The 22,842-nt window shown below is 33.7% G+C and overlaps 2 protein-coding genes across 5 annotated transcripts; one reads left to right on the top strand and one right to left on the bottom strand.

Annotated features, from left to right (window-relative positions):
* Positions 1-4,533: 4,533 nt before the first annotated feature.
* On the top strand, positions 4,534-6,080 carry LOC135136716 (CCA tRNA nucleotidyltransferase 1, mitochondrial-like). The gene has a single exon (XM_064066142.1). The coding sequence runs from the start codon at positions 4,680-4,682 to the stop codon at positions 6,066-6,068; it is 1,389 nt and encodes a 462-aa protein (XP_063922212.1). The 5' UTR covers positions 4,534-4,679; the 3' UTR covers positions 6,069-6,080.
* Positions 6,070-22,515, bottom strand: LOC135136715 (transcriptional regulator ATRX homolog). 4 transcript variants are annotated; one of them, XM_064066140.1, is made up of 21 exons: positions 22,284-22,515; positions 21,135-22,214; positions 20,810-21,080; positions 20,583-20,756; positions 20,456-20,530; positions 20,191-20,391; positions 20,008-20,141; positions 19,906-19,944; positions 15,397-15,537; positions 14,908-15,337; positions 14,539-14,860; positions 13,921-14,483; positions 13,691-13,850; positions 8,015-8,186; positions 7,745-7,963; positions 7,390-7,561; positions 7,217-7,338; positions 6,941-7,152; positions 6,607-6,758; positions 6,433-6,557; positions 6,070-6,379 (listed from the first exon to the last, which is right to left on the bottom strand). In XM_064066140.1, exons 2-21 carry the CDS (start codon positions 22,145-22,147, stop codon positions 6,274-6,276), a joined length of 4,803 nt encoding a protein of 1,600 aa, XP_063922210.1. In that variant the 5' UTR covers positions 22,148-22,214; positions 22,284-22,515; the 3' UTR covers positions 6,070-6,273. The 4 variants fall into 4 exon arrangements, with proteins under 4 accessions (XP_063922210.1, XP_063922209.1, XP_063922208.1 ...); XM_064066139.1 differs by having other exon boundaries at positions 20,191-20,397; positions 21,135-22,162; positions 22,214-22,513; XM_064066138.1 differs by having other exon boundaries at positions 20,191-20,397; positions 22,284-22,513.
* Positions 22,516-22,842: the final 327 nt, after the last annotated feature.

Below are 22,842 nucleotides of genomic sequence, written 5' to 3'. Positions count from 1 at the left end.
TTCTTTATTAAATCATTTTTGCTAAATATTGATATCACAAAATACGTTATTTTTTCCGTTTAAACTATTTTCGTTAAACGTAATAAACACTTTTGACCTTGCCTAAATGAAGTGGCGCATACTTTAACGTCTAAAAAAGTGATAATACTTGGTTGTTTGATTCATGATGTCTAAATTTGATAACATCTTTACAGCGAATAGGTTTCTATTGTATCTAAATATCGGCCGAATAAAAACAAAGAAAAATGAACTAAGACCGAAGTTTTACTGGTTGTGGTTCTGAAAAAAAGCTTTCGGTGATGCCAGTTTTTTTTTAATTCAATAACTATTTGTCTTTTTTTACTTTGATAAATTTCATAAATTTTGTAATCACTGTGCTGCGATTTTAAGTTGCTGTTAATTTTATGTCGATGTAACTTTGTATTTCCCTTTAAAATGAATTGAAAATTTCGGGAAAAAAATGTATCCACAGCTAGTAGTTGAAATAATAAGTCCTTCACATGAGCGTTTCAGCGGTTTATCGTCTTGATTGAAAAATTGTAAAAGAAGAAAGAATCTGGGTAGAACACTCGATTTTGAAATCAATAAATAATTTCAAAGATCGCGCCGTTCACTCGCAGGCTAGCCGATTGGAGGTTTCCTCAGGTCACATGAACTCTTCCGTGCCACCAGCAACAAATGGTGTACCCTAGCAACCGATCGTTACAACAGATTGGCTAACCTGAACACAGTGTCATTTCCCGCTTTATTTATCAAAAGTTTTCGTAGAAAATTTCGGGAAAAACCGCACCACTGGAAAAGAAAACATTATAGTGACCGTGTTTAGCTCCTAACCTCACCGGCAAAAGTTAGTGATCTGCGTTTAATCCATGAATTTTTGCGAACAAAGTGGTGAAATTACCGCATCAGTTACGGTCGTGCATTGGTAAGCTATTTAAGATTTTTTGGTCGATTTTCCATCGTAAAATCTCATCTCAAAGCGTAAAAACTGGCGTACAAGTTTTAATTGGGCAATTAACGTTTTTTCTGTGTAAGTGCAACCGTGTCCTTGCTGTTTCCGCCGCTTTCCACCAAAACGCGCCAAGGAATCGCAATCATAATATTTTTTTTGGACGATAGCCCGCGGTCAAACCGTTGTTCGGTTAAATACAAAAGTTTTGCCACCATTTTTTCTTCCTTTCTCGTTTCGCATGAACGACCGCGGCAACGTCAATACGTCCATGTCTTCGTCTCTTTCGGGTGGGTGTGGTAGAAGGAGACGGAGATATCGACGGGGTTTCTGGAATCGTCGCACTTGCGCAAACGACTTAAAACTTTTCTCAGAAAGTTTTCAAGGCTGTTCCATCCTTCAGCGGCCATTGTTGGAATCTGTCGAAGACGCTTGGGTTTTGTGATCGAGTGCTGAGTGTCGCGAGTGAGTTTGCTGCCAACAGGCCGCCGCCGAGGCCTCCAGAAGCCGCCGGCCGCCGCCTCCAACCTGTTGCTTCGCCCCGATGGCGCCTGGCCGCGTGCGGCGCACTCCTGAACTCTATTCCCTTGTTCTCGAAGTGTAAACAACCTCTACTGCACTGATTTCCAATTTTTGTTTGTGAACTAACGCATTCGGGAGGTTAATAGCTGTTAACCTCTTTGTTACCCCACAATTTAGTTATCGGCTGCTTTAGTCACTTTATCGGTATTTTTTCTTAACCTTTTGTTTTTCAGGAGAACGATTTTGATCCGTTCTTGATGAGTTTGGGTCTAGTGGCACGGTATTCTCGACTTCGTGACTAGATCCACACTCATTAAGGAAGTTTCATCCCGCTACCAACGCAACAAGTTTCGTTCGAAGATATGAAGACATGAAAACGCTGTGTTGGCGATTGTGGGTTTAGTCCACGTTTAATTCATCCGTGACTAGATCCATACTCGTCTATAAAGGTTTTCAGTGCCACCAGGAGCTCCACTAACTCGACGTTTAATACTCGAAAATGATGCTTAAACATGTTCGGAAGTCTTTTGTCCGTTTGTAAACTTTCCGTTCAACTGTGGGCTTGTGCTGTATTTGAATGAAATTTATCGAATAAAAGTTGGGTCTGCGTATCAATGAATTATATTTTGTTTGAGAAATTTTGAAAGTTTAAGAAGTGACCAGTTGGTAATTTTTTAGACGCTGCAGCATTTTTCAATTTGGTTGGTATTGCTGATGCAAAGGCGATTTGATTTACTCCATTTTGACACATCAGTCGTGAGTGTAATCGATTTTGAAAAATACCACAAACGAGTTAATTTTTGCTTGATGCTACAGAATATCTTACATGGTGTCCAGTACAGTAGATAACATCCGGAATTTGATTATCCGGGTGCCTATCTGGTGAAAGGTGATATTGTAGTGTTGGTATGTCAGACTTGCAAAACCAGTGGCGGAGCTACTTTTAGATTTATAGGGTGGGTTATCAGTTGAGATCTTAAAATTTTATTCAAAAACTCCGGTCAGGATAGGTCAACCATAATTTTTAGTTTTTTCTTGATTAAACTTTTAAATTTATATGGCATTTAATTAAAAATTATTCCTATCTACTAAACTGATTTCATAAATTTATAAATTTCAAATTCAAGTTTTATTCTCGGTAAAATTTCTTTGTTTTTTGACGTGCTAAATTCAACAAAAAATTCCACCACGTCTGATTCATGACTGGCCATAAGAGCCATACATTTTCAACAATCTTGCTAAGAATTTTTTATTGAACTGAATGAATTTTTATTTTATTGGTCATATACAGGACAATGTCATAAATATACTATTATATGGGAACTTTTTGAATTTTCTGATTGAGGATGCAAATTTCTTTCCAAAAAGTTTATTCGTTCAAAGTATAGCGTTACTGTAGCCATTTGATTTATTCTGACGTGATTTTAAGTCGCCGTTAAAATACCATTTTATCCCACAGAATTTTGCCGTGACAATTTTATCGCTATAAATTACAGAATAGTTCTAGAAAGTATAAATATGACGTTTATTTTGACATCAAAATGTTTTAAATTTTTTACTTTCCGAGCGTAAGCAAAGAAAGTATTGTAATCGAGTTCGTCGACCGACTCTTTTCTTTTACATTTTCTCGACCTTTCATGACCCCTACAGTATGAAGAAATACGTCTCCCGTTTCCTTCGGTCTGTCGAGGCCGATTGTTCTCAGATTTTGTATTTATGTTAAGAATATCATGTAAATGGTAGAACGCTAACCAAAATTTGTCTAATCATCCCCACCAATAATGTGATGACGTCATTGTACACAGTAAATGGGTTTCAAATTGTATAAAATAACATAGTGCTACACATGTAGTTTATGAAATTTTTGGAAAAAAATCAAATGAGGGAAGAGTCTGAAGTTTGTGAATTTGAAATGAACAGAAAGGTCGGTAGAAAGCGGTGAAAACAGTTATGTCTAAAGGGTTCTTGGAAGGTATTCGAAATCTGGAAAAGGATAAGTATTACTGACAAGGGTGAACAAAAGATAGGTTTTACGATTTACGACATGCAGGTGGACGGAGAGAAAGTTTCGGAGTAATACTGGTTGGAAGTAATTAAATACAGATTATATACAAATATACAATTTTGTGATTTCATTTTGAATCTGCTAAACCGAATGCGTTGAAATCTTGCAGATATTTTAAGGTTACGATACGCATGATAAATTTTTCATGAAAATATTTCTGCTTATACTCTCCAAAAAATTGATGACGTCAGCTCAAAATGTTGCCGAAAAAATCCCATCTAAAACGTACAAAATATGAGTCTCTACTTGTGATTTATCATTCCATTAATATTGTTTGGAAATACAGGTGACTCAAAAAAAAAATCATTGTATTTGAGGAGCGAGAGAAGTTCTGTCGAAACAACTTTCGACCTTAGATCATATAATAATTTATTATATGATCTAAGCTTTCGAACAATTTTTTTTATTTATACGTTCTAACATTCTGCAGGTTTTGGAAAGAAATGTCTATCTCGTAAAAATTCTTTTTTTGTCATTTATCCTCATTCATCATACAAATCCTCATCTTGCATACAAATGTTTAGTAATTATTGTTCACCAAGCTGTTGGTAACTAGAACAGCAATTTTTGTTACCTTTTTCAGATAATAATTAATTTATTATATGTAGATATATGATTTTTAGTTAAAAAAAAAAAACACAATAAGGAGAGGACAAACTTGTAACTTGTAATTCTATTAAATAAATTAGTCGAAACAAAAAAACCGGTTTTATTTCAAGGAAAAACAAACCGGAGCATTAAAATTTTTTTTACTTGTCTAACCCGGACCATGGCCGACTAGTATAAAGATTATGGCCTGTCCAAGAGGTACCATACGTGTTGCCACCTATTAATAATTACACTTAATAATTTTGACAAATTTTAATTTGATTTGACATTATGAGACTTCAAAACGTGTAATGGTGGTTTGTTTCGGTATGAATGCGTTTGTGCCTTTCAAAAAATGTTAATAATTTTGTCGTTTTTGAATTATTAATAGATGGCAGCACGTATGGTATCTATTGGACAGGCCATAATCTTTACTAGTCGGCCATGCCCGGACTTGCTGTTGGTGACGCCACTGGTGAAGGCAACGACAGTTGTTGACATGTGACTTAACCTCAATTAACAACAAGGGGGCTGTGATGGTGTAACAATCGAATTATGTTTCTGCGTTACAGCGTAGACAGAATTGTTAGATCCGTAAAACAGTGTTATAGTACGAAAACCAAGTTAGCGACCCTCACAAACACCGAACGAGTGAAATTCTTACGTCAAATGGCGTTACCAAAAAGCCGTGAAGATCCAGTTATTCTGAAACTAGACACTCCTGATTTCCACTCTCTTTTCACCGATGAGTTGAAATCGCTAGCTTCACTTTTTAAAGAATATGGTTACGAAGTACGAATTGCTGGAGGTGCGGTTCGAGACTTGCTGTCGGGTGTGAAACCGACAGATTTGGATTTTGCCACTACAGCGACTCCCGCTCAAATGAAGGAAATGTTTACGGCCGAAAGTGTGCGAATGATTAATGCGAACGGTGAAAAACACGGGACGATAACACCGCGAATTAACGATAAAGAAAATTTCGAGGTTACTACATTGAGGATAGATGTAGTTACTGATGGTCGGCATGCAGAAGTGCAGTTTACGACTGATTGGTTGTTGGATGCGTTACGAAGAGACTTGACTATAAATTCCATGTTTTTGGGGTTGGATGGGTCAGTGTACGATTACTTTTATGGATATGATGACTTGCAGGCGCGAAGAGTGAAGTTTGTGGGTGATCCTGTGACAAGAATACAAGAGGATTACTTGAGGATACTTCGATATTTCCGATTTTATGGTAAAATTTCAAAAGAACCTGATCAACATGATGAAGAAACTTTGAAAGCAATTAGGGACAATAAAGAGGGTTTAAAGAATGTATCAGGTGAACGTATTTGGATGGAGTTGAAAAAAACTCTCGAAGGAAAGTTTGCTGGCGAGTTGCTGCTGAAAATAATTGAATGCGGTTTAGGTCCATTGATTGGCCTACCGGAAAATCCTAATGTCCACGAATTGAAACTCGTTTTGGAAAGAAGTCGTGGGTTGAAACTTAACCCAATCACACTCCTCTCTGCTACATTGTATAATCAGGATGACGCTGCGGCCTTAAATGCGAGACTGAAGTTGTCAGTCTTTGAACGAGATTTGGCAGTTTTTATCGTTGAACATCGCCCCCCAAAACCCAATATCAAACCCCTGATGCCTTATCAGCAACTAGTTCTTAAAATCAACAACAAGTTTGGATATCAGTATGTAGTGGAAGTTTTAAAATATAATAACTCTTCTTACTTGGAAGAGTTTCAAAAGTGGACAATTCCCAAGTTTCCTGTGACTGGCAACATGCTTAAAGGAAAAGGGGTGGAAAGCGGGCGCAAAATGGGTTTGGTTATAGCTGAACTGAGGAATTACTGGGCGGACCATGAATACAAATTGACACCGGACGAAATTCTTAAACAATTACCAAATGTGTTAGATGTATTGGCTGAAAAAAGGAAAAATAAATAAATAATATAGAAATTTGGCTTTATTTTTTAGAAATTGATAATTTAAAAATTAACACAATCACTTATACTACTGACTGTGAGAAAGGTATGTACAAAAATCGTTTTCCAAATTCAGATCAACAAAAAATTTAACTTACTCAATTACTAGTAGTACAAGGACGAAGTTCTTACAAATAATGTATAAATAAAACCTATAGTTTCTAAAATCAATCATTTAAGTCTATAACGTCACCTGTATTTATACCACTGGGTGCAGGGTGGGTACGACTTGTGCCAGGCATTTGAGTCTGATTCATAAACTGATTCACCCACCTTTAACAGAAATTTTAAATCTGCAGTAGAAAAATTAAAAAAAACGTGTTTACCCTGTATAGTTTACAGATCGCTGTTGCAGTGCTCTTAGCATTTGCTGTTGGTAGAACTGGTCTTTGACTCTTTGAGTTTGTAGCGCTTGTAATAACTGAATTTCTTGTTGGACTCGTTTATACAACTACAACATCATTAATAAAAACAGGAAGAAAATAACTAGCATTACATACAGATAGATCGCCTCTTGCCACTTGCTCCTGCATTTGAGCGTGGAGAGTTGGCAACATTGCCCTTATTTGTACTTCTGTCCAGTTTGGATTTTCCCGTCGTACTATACTGGTAAGCGCCAATTCCATATTACTTACCCTCACATAATTCGAACCTATAAATCCCAGAAATCCACAATTAGAATTAAACATTATTCACAGTTGCATCTACTAGTAAAATATATTTATATAAATAGTTGCGACTAATTACCCAGGAATGCCTCAATGTCTAACAGACCTGCCGAATTGACTACAGAGAAAAATAAATTGTGTTCAATATAATCATTAAAATTATTACCATAGTTTGTCCTTTGTTTCTTTTCGTTTTCAAATTCCTCCCATGCGGCTTTACGTTCTTCTTCGTTCAAACACTCCTCGGCTTTGTTTTCAAGAAGCGACTGATGTTCGTGATATTTGTATATCCTGTCTTCAAATTTCTGGAGAAGTTCTCCCAGGAGAACATCTTTTGGTACTAACGGAATGGGACGTTCACCCGGATTTGGTTCAAATCTGATAAATACATTACAAATTTAAGTTTATTTAACTTATCATTCGTCCATTTCTCAACACTTACTTGTACAATTCCGCGAGATCATTTTGGTTGTAGTGGCGGTCAATTTGTTGTTCGTCAATAACACGTTTGGAAATGGCTTGCTTTGTAACCTGACGCTCGTAAATTTTCATTTCCATTGTACCCTATAAGAAAAATGTTAAAAATGTGTTTTAAGGTGGAAGCAAAATTTTTACCAAGGTGACAAATCTGTAAATGTAAGATGGTTTCTCTTGTCCAAAGCGATATACTCGATATATGCTCTGGATATCGTGAGATGGATTCCATGAAACATCAAAGATAATAACTCTGTTAGCTGCGACGAGATTAATTCCTAGACCACCCGCCTTTGTAGAGATCAAAAATAACCTGCAATGTGTTTTTTATTAAACTCATCTTTTAATGTACAATTTTAAAGTAATCTAACTTGCGGCTTGAGAATCTGTCTTCAACATACATTCAACTAGTGTGACACACGATTTATAAATAATAAAGACTATATCATAGTAATAAATCACTGTAATTTCATTACATTTACAATTTGTCTCATACCTTGCCCGAGTATTGGATGGTTCGTTAAATGTTTTGCACCATGTGTTTCGACTATCACATGAAGACGATCCATCTAAACGAAAATAATCCAGTCCAAGGCACCATGAGCCAGTGTAACCTCCAACGGACTCGGTGTCCCCATTCTGTGTTGCATCGTGGATTTTTTCCAGAAAATACTCAATAACATTTAGAGAATATAGCGACTGAGAAAATACGAGCCTACAATTTAGGGGATAATTATTGCGGGAGTTGCTATGTTGCGCTACGTACACTTTATCGCCGATTTGTTCGCATTCTTTTAAAATTTCAAATAACATGAACAATTTTGAACTGTGGATTATAACATCGAGCTGATCGCCATCACAATATTCTTGCCACCATTCTTTATCTTGTGGATCTTCAACTGTTATCACATCTTCGACTTCTTCGCCGTTCTCTTTAGCTAAATTTGTAAAGGTATATGTTTAGTGAAGTTGTAAAATATACTCCTTTAACATTTAAAACTATTGAAGTCCAATTAATTTTTTTTTAGTGTAAAACAATTTTCCATTTCATGGAGAAAAAGTATAGTATAGATAATTTTCCGAAATTTTGCTTTAAGATAATAATTATAATATTTAACTTGATAAATTCGTAGCAAAAGCTCTTGACCGTCTTGGGACTTTTTAACGCCTGAGCAAAAATTATGCAATAAAATGCTGTCGTATTATCGATTCACGATCTTTATATAGTAAAGCAGGCTTTGATATTTTTTCTTAAGTTGGATAAACTGATTTTATGATTTAGTTTTTTGTCTGACAGCCGTGGTCAGTAGTCTGATTGACATTTGCTTTGAGCTGGATTGCCACTTTTCTATTTCATTTATTAGATCAGAATTATTAGACGCAATTTTTTAATCAAGCGAACAAATGTTTTAATTTTGTCAGCATAGATAATTTGTCATTGTGACAGATTCACAGATCATTGCGACATTATTTAAAAAGAAAATGCCTAAAATAGTTTTACTGCAACAAAAAATTGCAATAAAAAGATGTTTTTTGCAATTTCGAAAAGACAGGCCCGATACGCTGTAGAATATTTTTTATTTTTTTTTCTCATAGGTGGGAGCATCAATTGTGGTGAAAATTTTATCAACAGGGGACCAAAATTTAAAAACATCACTATCTGGCAAGCGAAAACCAACGGATTTATTTACAAATTATATGTTTCGGAAAGACCTGCAACGACAAATTTGGCAACTTAATGAAAAAAAACGAATATTTCACTGTAGATACTTTTTTGGCATATTCTGGGGAACAGTTGGAATTTAAAGGGGGGCGAACCACATTATACAAAATTCTTAAGTCAATGGGTTATAAACACAGGGAAGTAAATGGTCGCAAAATTCTATGTGAACAAAAACATGTCGTTGCGGCCAAAATTACTTTTTTGAGAACATATTTACAGTTTCTAAATTCTTGTGAAAATTTGACTTTCGTGTATTTGGATGAAACATGGATCTATCAAAATTGTTCGTCCATTCGTTGTTGGGTGCACGATACTGATCTAAAAAGCAATCCCACCAAAATTAAAAGTGAAGGATCAAGGTTTACTATTCTCCACGCGGGTTGTTCAACGGGGTTCTTGGATGGTTGTAACAATTTTTAAATTCAAAAAATAACGATAGAGACTAACATAAAACGATGGACGGGGCAATTTTTCAAAATTGGGTGGTTAATCAGCTCATTCCTGCTGTGGCAAAGTTGAACCAAAAATGTGTGGTGGTTTTAGACAATGCACCGTATCACTCGGTTCAGTTGGATAAACCACCCACTTTTTCTAGTAAAAAATGTGAAATGCAGGAATGGCTCTTTAAACATAGTGTTGAATTTGACAAAAAATTTTCGAAGAAACAGTTGTGGGATTTAATTAAACCCTTCAGAAACAATAGAAAAAAAAGATATTTGGTAGACGAGACATTAAGAGAAAGTGGCCATGAAGTTCTTAGATTACCTCCGTACCATTGTCAACATAATCCAATTGAAATGGCGTGGGGATTTTGTAAGAACTATTACAACAAGCATATAAATTCTCAACCTTCATTAAAAAATAGGGTGGAGAATTTATGGCTTGAGGCGCTTTCTAAATGTACTCCAAGCATGTGCCAAAATTTTTGTAAACATTCTGAAAAACTTATTTTGGCAGATTGGGAAAAAATATGGAAAATCTTTCGTACGAATCTATACCTCCTTTCATTATTTCGCTAGGTGAATCTGATTCAGAATCTGAATTTGAAAATGACGGTGATGATACAGATTTTCATAGCGAAATAATGGAAATGGAGTGAATTGTAGCTTGTCGGGCGGTGATATTTTTACGCATCTTTCGTTCTAAATTTACCAAGGTAGTATGTGAAAAACTACCTGACGTACAACAAAATAAGTATAATTTTAGTTAGATCATCCACGTTGTTACTTTGCACCAAATTTTAAGCATTTTCATTTTTTTTTGTAACTCTTCATGGACCTGGAGATAATAAGCGTTTAGAAGTACTTAGTAAAAGCAAATAAAGAGCACTTACGTAAGCATTAGTAATAGCTATATAGATAAATCATTCAATTTAAGGCCGGAAAAATGCTTCACAAGAGCTAAACCCATTAAAGCACTAGAGCAAGGTTGTGGTCTTTTACAAACCCTTTTAGTAATCTTAGAAAAGTGAAAAAAGAAGTTGGAAGGTATGGAAATAGGCTGTTCACAAAGGTCTAAATTGCCATTTCTAAGAAGAGTGGGCGAGCAGAACGAACTGATGATTGAGAATTAAAGATGAGATACTAAATGTGGCATGCGACAATAGTCGTATGTAGAACCCCCATTCATATAAAAACAATGTTTAAGTGAAATTTTAGTGTTTGTTCCTTACATATGAAATAAACACTTACAAAAAGCCGAATAACTGTTTCAAACAGCGTAAAGTTTTATGCTTTCTAAGAAATGGATACCGTTAATTTGGTCATTGCTACTGAAAAGTGAAAGTATCGGCAATGATGTTTATATTTCTGGCATATTTTTAACCTTTAATTGAATAAAACATAACCTAATGAAAAAAGTTCAGGGAATTTTTATTCTTCTGTATCGAATACCAACAAACTCACTAGATTTTCATGGCCAACCCTACTATATGTAGGTATAGTTATTTTCCTACCGAAATTGGCTATTTCCAGAGTCTACCAGCCATTGTTCCTTATAAATTACTTGTAGTATATTTTTTCTTTTTATTATTATTTCACAATTATTTTAGATTCAGTAAGGAAATCTGTGATTTATTATTTTGTTGCAATAATTATTATATAATCAACCTTTTAAAATGATTCTGTTCTTTTCTATTCGTTTCACTTGGGACCATTTTCTTGTACACAAAAAATACAATAATCTTACGCAACTGTATGTTATATTAGTTACCCAGTCCTTAAGCTGAAGGCACGAATCCTTGTTGTAAAAGAAAGATCCATCTTATGCTAAATGGTTCACTGACAGTGAATTTACAAGTACATAATAGCTGATAGAGACCAACGTTTCTGGATATTGGTATTATGGCTTTCTACATTTTTGTAATTTGTAGATGTCTGATAACAGAAAATAAAATAACAGTGAATATATAGAGCATAACGTTATAATACAAGAAAATATTATACGTAACTTTCATGGACTAAATAGAATTAACACAGAAAAAAATATTTTGCTATAAAATTCTAAAACTTCTTAACAATCACTACAAGCCGTTCTTGTATGTTAAGTATTTTTATGGTTTAGATGAATATATCTATTGTGGTTATAATGAACTAGCTTAAATATGCTTTTATTTATTTGTTTTCTGACTTATTTATAACCACCAGTTAAGGCTAATAAACTTTCAACTAACTAGAGGTACAATAATTTAAGAATAGCACACTCATGAACATGCATAGAAGACGAGAACAAACGATTACACTTTCAAACATACAATAAAATAGTAAATTTTGTTGTGCCAAAAAATCGACTGCTTACGTTAACAGTATGTGTTTGCTGCAAATTCTTTCTTTTTTGCTTTGGCTTTAGTAAGATAGAAGGTAGTAGAAGCGTAGGGAAAAGCCTCCTTATTTCGAGCTGGCGTCAATAGGTTCAAATAGCGCTAATGATCGCTAACCTTCGCTAGGAGAGTCAACTCCAGAATAACAAGAAGGGTTTATTTTATAAAAATCAGTTTTTTACAGAATTTTGTATTATTTTTATTATTTTCCTAGCAACCAGGCCCGGCTTCGCACGCATATGTTTGTTTTGTTGCATATAGAATATCGGAAGGTTAGGTTATTTAGTTTTATTTACGCAATTTACACAAGACCTTCATAAATTATACACCAAAACCTTCTTCATGAATCACTTTATTTATTGGGAACAACCGCATCAAAATCCCTACATTAGTTTTTGAGATTATTGCGTTCAAACAGATAGACAGTTTTAATTTATGACCAGGTTGGTCAAAATAGTCTCGCTAGCTCGGACAAACATGATTATTCTTTTTTTAAGATAATATTTTTGTTTTCTTCACAATGAAAATGTTATCAGCCTTCGCTATTTATACACTGACGGCCAAAAAAAAGCAGGATACTTTTCTTCCCTTAGTGTAACTTACAACATTGACTTGACGTTTAAATGCCATTGTTAATTGATATTCATTCAATTGAGTCCAGTTTACACAACTAAATTTATTGAAAAAAACTTTTCAAGAGGTATCTTACTTTATTTTGGACACCACTGTACATTTTTTTAGTAATTATGTTAATTTTTAATTTTTGTGAGACTCTATTTAATACCCTATTAATTTTAGATCTTAAAAGTAAAGTAACCAGTATTAAGACTTAGGTATAACAAGAGTGCCTTGACGTATTATGTGGTTTTTAAGAGTGTGCACACGACTGATGGCGATGTAAAGTTAAAAAAAAACATACATATGGTAGTCCTTTGCTACCCTTAAGAAGAGAGGAGTAATACAGATTTTAGTTCTGTCTTTGTTAGTATAATTTTCAGTGGCGGTACGTACAATTAGAATGATTGGGGATAACTTCGTCACTAAAATAACTTGAAGTTGCGATTGAATGGTAAGAGATGTACTCCAATTCTATATTTTAAGACCACAACCCGTAGGTAATATTGAGAAACAAAATCATCCCTCGATTTTCAGCTTTCAGTTAAACATTTAGTGGTAAATCGCTACAAAAATCATGTTATACATTTTTGAGGAAGTCTTTAGAAAGTTGGAAATGCTATATGGGAATAATTATGCCGCACTTTTTTCTATTACGACTTGCATTCAAAGTATGGGAATATTTTGATAATGGCCCAAGAAAATAGGAGAAAATCCACAAAGGGAAATGTTACGGTATAGAAAAAATCAGTGTACAAAAAATGTTGACACAGTCCAAATGGACTGAGTAAAACATCTATTAAATTAAAGTATATTTGAACAAAAATAAAACTGATTTAAGTTTTTACAAAAGGTATTACGAATTACAAACTAATAAGAATTAGACAATTCACGATAAACGAACAAAACATTTCTCATTACTAAACTCCGATTTTCTCTTGATGCACCCCGTTCTTCTAAAATTTTCCTTTTTATTTTACGTTGCTCTTTCTTAACAAACGAATTTTGTATAACGGCTAGACAATTTTCTAGTAATAATTACTTGTCGATAATTAACACACTTTAAATTTTGTCTACTTCTTGCCAAAATATAGCCCGCAACATTATACAAACAATTCTGGGTAACTATTCCAGCCAATAGGAAGAGAAACAATCGAGAGTGATGATGTTTATGTTAAGATTAATAAATAAGTTCAGACGACTTTACCACATTTATTATATAAAACTTTGCAATCGTAATTTAATGTTACATAATAAAAACAACATAAAAACCAAATATTGCTCACCTAAAGCCGCAGCAGCTCTTGTTAGTCGCTTACGAGGACCTGTCTCCTTTTTTCCTTCGTTCTCGCTATCCGAGCCAGAGTTCGATGACGAAGACGTAGAGTCTTCGTCTTCATCGTTTATAAAATCTTTTAAAGAACCTTCTGATTCCTCGGAATCGTCCTAATAAAAAGTAATTTTCAGTTCAATGTGAGGATTCTTAGAAAGTTTTTGTACAATTTGTTTCTCTTACCATTCTTTCCTTGGCCAACTTCATCTCAATACTCTTATCTAGAAGCACTCGTGGATGAGCACATATCCTCTGCAAGGCTTGAAAATCTACAAATAAAAATGACGTCCGATTTGACCCGTCGATGTTTCTTTTAGCAAAATGATTCATGTAATGTTGATATAACTTAATCTGAGTTTCAGAGAGTTTTAAGAATATAACGTATTCAAACTTAGGAGGCAAATATGGTTCCAAAACAGAGTAGTCTCTTCTTTGTACTACACCGTCCAGCATTTTGTGAAGAACGTGAGATCTTTTTCTCATAATTTGTAAGTCTTGAGGTGTCGAATCTGTGTACTGACCATTAGTAATCGGATTTACGAAACGATTTAGGTACTCTTTGTATGTTCCCAGGAGATTTGGCTTAATAAACTGCACCATGCAAAAATACTCTTTGAGATTATTCTGTAAAGGGGTGCCTGTTAATACAATTCTTCTTAACGTTTTTATACGATTCATAGCGATGCTCAGATTGGTTTTTTCGTTCTTTAAGAGGTGACCCTCGTCGCAGATCACCAAATCAGGACCTACATATAATTCGGTACGTCTGAATTGTGCAACCAAAATTTATTCTAAACTTACCTGGATCAACCAGCGCTTCCTGAAACGCACTTCTCATCTTCTTGCTCAACCGTTTGTTGTCTGGATTGCTCAAATTCCTAAACATATCATATCCTATAATCAATACTCCCCCACAATTGTGCCACGTTTTGATTTGATACTGTCGTTCATAATTTTGTTTGAACGATACCAGCTCAAATATTTCAAAGTCGTCATTGTCGGGCAACCACTGTTTGAATTCGTTAACCCAATTTAATACGGTATTTAAAGGGCTAACAACTAAAACTTTCTTCACTTTTGTCTCTTCATTGTTGATTAACAAAGTATGAGCTAATGTAATGACCTACAATTAAATTCATTAGATAAATACAGCGCCATTTGCAATTTTACCTGTAAAGTTTTTCCTAAACCCATGCAATGGGCCAAAATGCATCCGGAGCCCGTAGTGGATTTTGCACGTTCCAGCGACTCAAAACATGCATCCCACATAAACTGTACACCGCTGGCTTGATGCGGCTTCAGTTTAGTTACCAATTGATCATCAACTTTCAACAATTCTACGTTGTTCTTTTCGTCAAAATCTAACACTACTTTGTCAACTGTGGCGTTTTTCTGGGAGTTGCCTTCATACACTAGATTGTACTTTTTCTGTTTTTCGGCGATGCGAGCTTTTCGTTCTTTCTCTTCGGCTTCAGCTTGTTTTGTGGTTTCAGCAAGGGAGTCTCTTCCCCAAATGTTTCTGATTTGCTTTCTTGTTGATTTTTCTTCGTCGTCTTCGCTGCTGTCGCGGACGCGCTTCACTCGTTTACGGGATTTTGGTCTATGTTACGAAAAACGAGTAATTATAATATAAGGAAAACGGATTTTGTGGTTTCTTACTTTTCAGGTTCTTTCTCCTTTTCTTCTTTCTCTGATTCTGATGAACTACTAGATTCTGGTTGAAATTCGTCGGCGCTGTCTTTTTTGTTGTCAGAATCAGAATCGGATAGAATCGCTTTTTTCTTACGTCTCTTTTTAAGGCTAAAAATTAGAAATGTGAAAACATTTTTTTTTTTAATAAAAGTAGTTTATTGTGTTAGTATAAAAACACAAAAAGCGATTTTGTTCACGACTATTAAAAAAAAAAAATAGTGCAAAAAGAAATTTTTGTATTAGCACGTTTCTAAATTATAAATGCATACTAAAATTTAAAGAACACTTAGTCATACGATAGGTAAGCAAAATTCTAATTTTTAGTTAAATATTAGGCAAAAAGTTTAAATGTAAAGCAAGTTACAGAATAATATTAAAACAAATTCGTCTATCCACATCGAGACCTTGAGAATATGGAGAAGAAGCAACGCGGAAATAAAGCGATAACACGTCATTTTTACTGCCATTCATTTTTCTATATGGTTTTCCAACATATTCATACAGTCGTTTCCAAAAAATTTTGGGCAAGATGAAATGAAAAATATCAGTTTCAGATTAAGTAATAATAATAAGATAACACCGTTAAATTTGTACGCAAATTTTTAAACAGCTGTACATCTGGACATTTTTTTTTCCAGATGAGATTATAAAATTTTTGTTGATGCACAGTAATTATATTTTTTGGAAATGTATATGTTGGAAGTTATAGTATTATAATGTTTCCTGTTGCTTAAATTGGGAAATAACAGAATTTTCTTCACATATAATAAAACAAGTTCAGTGTCTTAGATAAAATATAAAATCTGATTTTGCAAATATTTTTTTATGATATACATAGATTTCTTTAGTGTTATGATTTATAACTTTGGTCAAAGTTTCTTATACCTGTGAAGCTGATGAATAGATTATTTTGCAGATTTAAATGGAATTTATTTAGCAAACTTTTCCACTGAAATCATATTTTAGTGTGGATGACAAGATAAAGTTTGTTGATCGTTTTACCACTTACACGGTAGTTAGTTTTAGAGATTTATCTAATAAAATCAACAGATTGCAGACAGACGCACACGGGGGCCTACTTTTCCATACTTTAGAAGTTGTGAAACGTCGAGAAAACATAAAATTAGCAATTCGTCAAATGGACACTATTACTCAGTGTCGGATTGGAAACATGAGAAAATTTACAAAGTGGGGCACTGTGGTATTGTACACAGATGTTGTTTGGGTATTATTACTACTATTATTATTTTCAGTTTTGCCGGCGACATTGGCATTTTGAAAAAATTATTTGTTTAGAATTTTGATGATACGAAAATGAAGCTGGTAAAAAAATTGTGGAAGGTTATTTTGACACAATTTCCCTCGCCCTTGAAGTATAGTCCGACAAATTTCGCTTCTTTAAAAAATTATTAATTATTAAATGTAGACATTTTCAATTTCGCAGTATATGTTTAACTTGGACTGTTTATGTTTAACTTCTACCGAATTCGATTATTAACGCGTTCAGATTACAAGCATCAGCTATTAACAAAAAATGAAATTTGGTTGATTCTGTGTCCTCAACGAAGAGGAAAGGATTAATTCATACTCGGTCTTTTTAAAATCCTCATTAATTTGAAGAAATTCGGCAAAAATGTAAGATGACGGATAAAATTTGATTAACGATTATCATATTTCAAATAATTTTAAAATATTTGCATGATTTCACAGCATTCGGTTTTTGCAACTTCAAAGTTAAATTGTAAAATATTGTTATACAATGTTGATTTTTTTTTTCAAAAAATCTAAGGGTAAAAACTCAACACGTATTCAAAAATCACACACGCAGGAATGTCATTTTACAAAATTTTAAAAATATTTGTGCAGCAGAATTCTAAGATGACGTCATAATTTTTTGGAAGGCCTTAAACGAACAAATACAATTTTGAATTTGTTCCCAGAAATCTCGATGTTAAGGCTAAAAACTCTAAATTACACATAATTTAAGAAACATTTGTTCTGCAAAATTATAAAATAAAACGTCATCAAGTTTTAGGAGGCCATAAATGAAAAAATTTTGATTAACGATTTACCATGCTTACGATAATCTTAAAAAGCTTGCAAGCTTTTAAAGCATTCGGATTTACAGTTTCAAAGTTAAATTGTCAAATGTTATACAATTTTGATTTTTTCCCCAAAAATCTGGATCTCTAGGGTGAAAATTCTAAACGGATTCATAAATCACACATATAGGAGTATATAGGAGTATCGAATCCTATAATTAAATATACTTACATATAATACTGCTGGAATTCTGGTCAACATTTTTAAAAATCCACAACTTTTTAAAAAACAATCTTAAAAATGTTTATCAAAAGTTAATCTGTAACAAAGTATAACATTTGTATTCATTATTATTTTCGTTTGTTATTTCATTGGTGAGTGAAGTACTGTATTATTTTTATTGTTGTCCTGTAATTAGGAATTTTTTCCTGTTGGACAATAACGTATTATTATTAAATAAAGTATTATTATTATTATTATTATTATTAAAAAATGGAGTGAAATAGTAAAAAAATGTATTAAAAAAAACTTCACGAGAAAAATTGACTTTTTACTTCCTGAGCGTAAGCAAAGTCATGTAGTTTATGACTCCGAATTGAGTTTATACCCGAAACGTCCAGTTTTTTGAAAAAAAAAAAAATCAAAATTATGACAAAATTTAGCAATTTAATTTTGAATCTGCAAAACCGAGTGCTTTGAAATCTTGCCGATGGTTTACAGTTATAATAAGCATGATACATTTTTAATCAAAATATATTTACTTATCCCCTCCAAAAAATTGATGACGTCAGCTCAAAAGTTTGCCGAATAAATCCTATCTAAATTGGACAAAATATGATGAGTCTGCACTTGTGATTTATTATTCCATTCACATGTTTTGGATTTGTATATACAGGGTTACTCAAAAAAATTAATGAATGCGTAAATTTATTTTATTGATTTAATCAGGAACTACAAAACCGAATGCTTTGAAATCTTGGAGATGTTTTAAAGTTCTCATAGGCATAGTAAATTTTTGATCAAGATGTATTTGCTCATCCCCCCTAAAAAAATTATGACACCACCCCAAAATTTTGCTGAATAAATCCAATCTAAAATGTACAAAATATGATGAGTCTATACTTGTGATTTACAGTGCATTAATATTTTTTGGATTTGCTTATACGGGGTGTCTGAAAAAAAATAATGACTGAGTCAACCTATTTTATTGATTAAATCAAGAATTGCAAAACTGAATACATATGTACTTTAAAATCTTGACGTTGTGAAGTTATTGTAAGCATTGTATGAATGAATTCTTTCGAAAATGTAACTTGTAACTTTTCATTGCATTCATATTTTTTAAATTTGCTTGTACAGGGTGACTCAAAAAAATTAATGAATCAGTCAATTTATTATTGGTCAAATTAAGAACGAGGCACCCCATTTTCTCGAAAATGTAAAAATACGTTTGTCTTTATAACAATAAAATAAGGTAAGAATTATACCAATAACATTCAGAATATTTTGTTCAACTGAGGCTTATGAATAATTTTATTCATCTGTTTTAAGGCGATAAACTCATTCAAATCAAACAAATGTCTAAGTGACATTCTTCCAATGTATATATAAACATTAATATTTTTAATACTACGCATATTGCTCAGATAGCTTTGTTCTCGTTGATAATGTGCTGTAAATATATTTTTTGCACGACCTTTTTTGATGACTTTCGCGCATCCACCAGGAGGCGGAGGTCAAACTTCCCGCACACGTGCTTTTTGCTTTCCGTTCCCATGTTAACCTTAAAATAGCCCAGAAACGTTAAATTGTTAAGTGTTTACGGCGCCATCAACGTCGTTGTTTATAAATACCTCGCAGCTAACCTTTTCGGTTTAAAACTTTCCAATAATAGAACAGATAACTGTTATTATTTACAAGAATAACGTGTACTGCATTAGCCGATAAGCAAGACGGAGCGACCGTCGTCGTCGCGCCCAGACATAAACAATTCATCCAAATATATAAACAGACGTGTGTTACATCACTGAATGTTGAACAAAAATGTGGTCTACGGTGACTTATACACAACTTCTTTCGCCCTTGAAATACAGTCGAAGAAATACATAGTTTAACTTTACCTAGATAATGCCACCGTGGTTGGCGAAATGCGTCGACAAATATTTTGTGTGATTTCGGTGTTGTGGAAATATACGTTCTATAAAATACAAAATGTTCGAAAAATTATAAAATTTAATTTTGCAAATTTTATTTTTATTTCCTGAGCGTAAGCGAAGGAAGTATTGTAATCGAGTCTATCTCACCATATAGTAACGGTCGAAAGATATAAAAATATAAATAGAAATGTTAAAACTAAATCAGAAAAATAAAGACACAGCAAAAATATGTCATAAAAGCACCAAAGGACCCAAGAAACATAAACACACAATTTACCTTTTCTTTTTATCCTTAGGTAGCTTTGGTTCATCATCACTGCGTAACGATTATTACCAATTATTTATATGACTAACTAAATTTGTAAACATTTTCACCTACCTGGTTCCTTCTTCCTGCATTTTTTCTTTTTTCTTTTTAACTTTCTCTGCTTCTGCCTCAGAATCACTACTTGACAGCTTTGTTGTAAGAAGTTTATCTTTTTTCCACGCTTTTTTTGCCTTACTTTTTTCTCGCTGCAAACGAGTATTAACACGCTATTTTAAAATTTAGAGACCACCTTACATTTTCTTTTTCTTCTTCACTATTTAAAGCGGCGTCTTTTTCATCTGCTTCTTTTTCTGACTGATCCTCATTTTTATCACTTGTAGAATTTTTAGCATCATCACATTTATTGTCTTTGTCCTTATCCTTATCATTTTCTTCATCACCTTTTTTTTCAGGGGTTGCCAGTTCTTCACTAGTTTCATTAGATGTTAATGGAAGCTGCTCCTTAAAAAAATATGTTACATGTATTTTCCTTTTGTTATTTATTTTGTTATAAAAGTACCTCTGCCGTTTCTTTATCACCTTCTTCATTAGGTACATTCTCACTATTTGGTTTAACTATTTCTTTATCAGAATCCTAAACATCAAAAATTAGAATAAAATAATATCAGCTCTTACAGAGTACATACCTTTTCTGGCACATCCTGTTTTTCCTTTTCATTCTCTTTTTCTTTATTAGATGTGTCAGGTGTCTCTTTTTCTTTGTCACTTTCTTTACTTGCATCTAACGGAGTCTCTTTATCAGATGCCGCGGTCGCATTTTCTTCTTCTTTGTCATCTTCTTTATCTGAATTTAATAGGTTCTAAAATATAAACTTTACGTAAAAAAAAAATAAATAAAAACAGAATGTCCTACCAAAGCATCTTCTGCCATATCTTCCACAAGTTTAGACTGTGCCAAATTAGAACTTATATCAGGCTCAGGCGCAGGACTTGCGCCTTTATCATTACCTGCTTCAAGGTTTGCTACATTATCATCTGAGTCACTTTTATCTGTGTCTTCTTTATGAACAGGTTTTGAAATGTGTTTGCGTTTTGGTCTTTTCTCACTTTTACTATCATTACCTGATGAATGTGCAGAATGTGATCTTCGCCTCTTTTTCTTTAAAGCGGTTAAATCACGCATTCTGCAAAAAAAAAAAATAAATAAAACTGTTGTCTTGAAAATCTACAACTATTACTTATTTATCTGCAGCAAGTCCAATTTTTCTAAATAATATTCCTTTAATTTTTCACATGGTACCCTGACAATTTTAACATAACAATTAAAATTGAACTTTGGATCTTTCTTCCAATCTGCCACTGAGGTGTTCTGCGTCGTGACGTTCTTATCTTTCTTTTGTTTATCTTTTTTATGACGGGATGATGCCACTGAACTAATATCTGAAGAGTTGTCTGATGTATCTGATAATGTGACTTTCTCTAATTCAGTTGCTTTTTTGGTATTGCCATTTTTAATACGATGGGATTTTGAAAGAAGTACCTCATCTTCACTCGAGTCTGAGTCAGAACTACTATGTACTTGCAACGATATTTTGTTTTTCTTAATTGTTTCTTCAGCTGCTTTTCTTCTTATTCCCCTAGGACTTCTAGTGCTTTGCACGTTTGCGGCGCTTCGTGAGTGGGTACTAGAAATGTGAGAATTTGCAGAAGCACGAATACCACTTTTAGACACCGTAGTTTTAGTTTTTGTTGTTTTATGTGTCGCTCGTTCATCTTCTGAGCTCGACGAAATAACAACAGTTTCTGCTAGTTCAATATTCTTTGTATGTTTTCTTGAATCTTGTTTTATCAGTGTTCTTGGTTCCACTAGCTTTTTTATATCAACCAACTTAATGAGAGGCTTTGGATTTTGTACCTCTGTGCTGTTAATCTCTTCATTTTCAGATTTTATGTCTTTGTTTGTGGTAACACCAGAATTTAAGGTATCGCTGTCTTCTGACGAATTTGCACCAACATTTGTGTTACTATCAGCCGACTTCTCTTGCTTTTCATGTTTATCAAAAAATTCTTTAACGGATGTGGCATGCTCAAATAAATTTTCAACTTGTGCTTTAGTTCGTTCTAAAATATCCTTTAAATGTTCATCTAACAAATTCTTATCTAAGTCGTCCTTAATCTTAGATGTTTCTACAATAATTGAAGTAACTTGTGCAAATTTTTCTAGAACATCGAACAAAAACTCCTTCGACATTATTTCGTAATAAATCTGCAACACCTTGACCGTGATCACACCAATTAATAATTAAACAGCGTTTACCCTAAAAATTCATACGAATATAAGTGTTGAACCTGTTTCCCGCCTCAACAATGGGCAATAACCAACTCACTGATCTTCTGTCCAGCACAATTTCAGTAACCATTTACAGAACCACTTAATTTTTACAAAGTTACAATTTTATATCGTAAGTGCATGTCATAATTCTCTGACACGGGCTAGTTGAAATTAAACAACAATAAACTCACGGGCTCTGCCATCTTGTTGGAAACGTCAACAACACAAGTCAAACAAATTTGATTTTTTGCATTGTCGCCAACATAAAGCATTATAAAATACTACACGGCAACTACGGTTAGTAAAGTCACTAGATCTACTATTACTTTTAGAAAGTACGGCAAACTGCCTGTGGTCGGAATTCGACAGAGAGGAACCTAACCTATGTGTTAAACAAAGATAGCGCGAGGCTAGTAATTTTCGCTATCTGTCAACGAAAGGTTGATGTGTTTACGATTTGAGGTTACGACAGACTGTACTAGAATTATTGAGTTAACGGACCGGAAAGAACACTATTCCAGTCCCAAAGTAACTACAGCCCTATTCAACGAGAAAGTGTCACCGGTAACCAGCAAACAGTCGTGGAAGACGTGTTACCACCAAGGCAATTGACG

The sequence above is a fragment of the Zophobas morio genome, unplaced genomic scaffold, assembly GCF_036711695.1.
Source record: "Zophobas morio isolate AGI-343-1 ecotype UQ-CSIRO unplaced genomic scaffold, CSIRO_AGI_Zmor_V1 ptg000026l, whole genome shotgun sequence".
Lineage (NCBI taxonomy): Eukaryota > Metazoa > Arthropoda > Insecta > Coleoptera > Tenebrionidae > Zophobas > Zophobas morio.
This window is presented reverse-complemented; position numbering and strand designations above follow the sequence as displayed.

Coding starts and splice junctions, on each gene's coding strand:
- LOC135136715 (XM_064066139.1), bottom strand. CDS start 22,147: ATGTCGAAGGAGTTTTTGTTCGATGTTCTAGAAAAATTTGCACAAGTT. Junction 21,081..21,134: donor GACTTGCTGCAGATAAATAA/GTAATAGTTGTA, acceptor TTTTTTTTGCAG/AATGCGTGATTTAACCGCTT. Junction 20,142..20,190: donor GTGAAGAAGAAAAAGAAAAT/GTAAGGTGGTCT, acceptor ACTCGTTTGCAG/CGAGAAAAAAGTAAGGCAAA.
- LOC135136716 (XM_064066142.1), top strand. CDS start 4,680: ATGTTTCTGCGTTACAGCGTAGACAGAATTGTTAGATCCGTAAAACAG.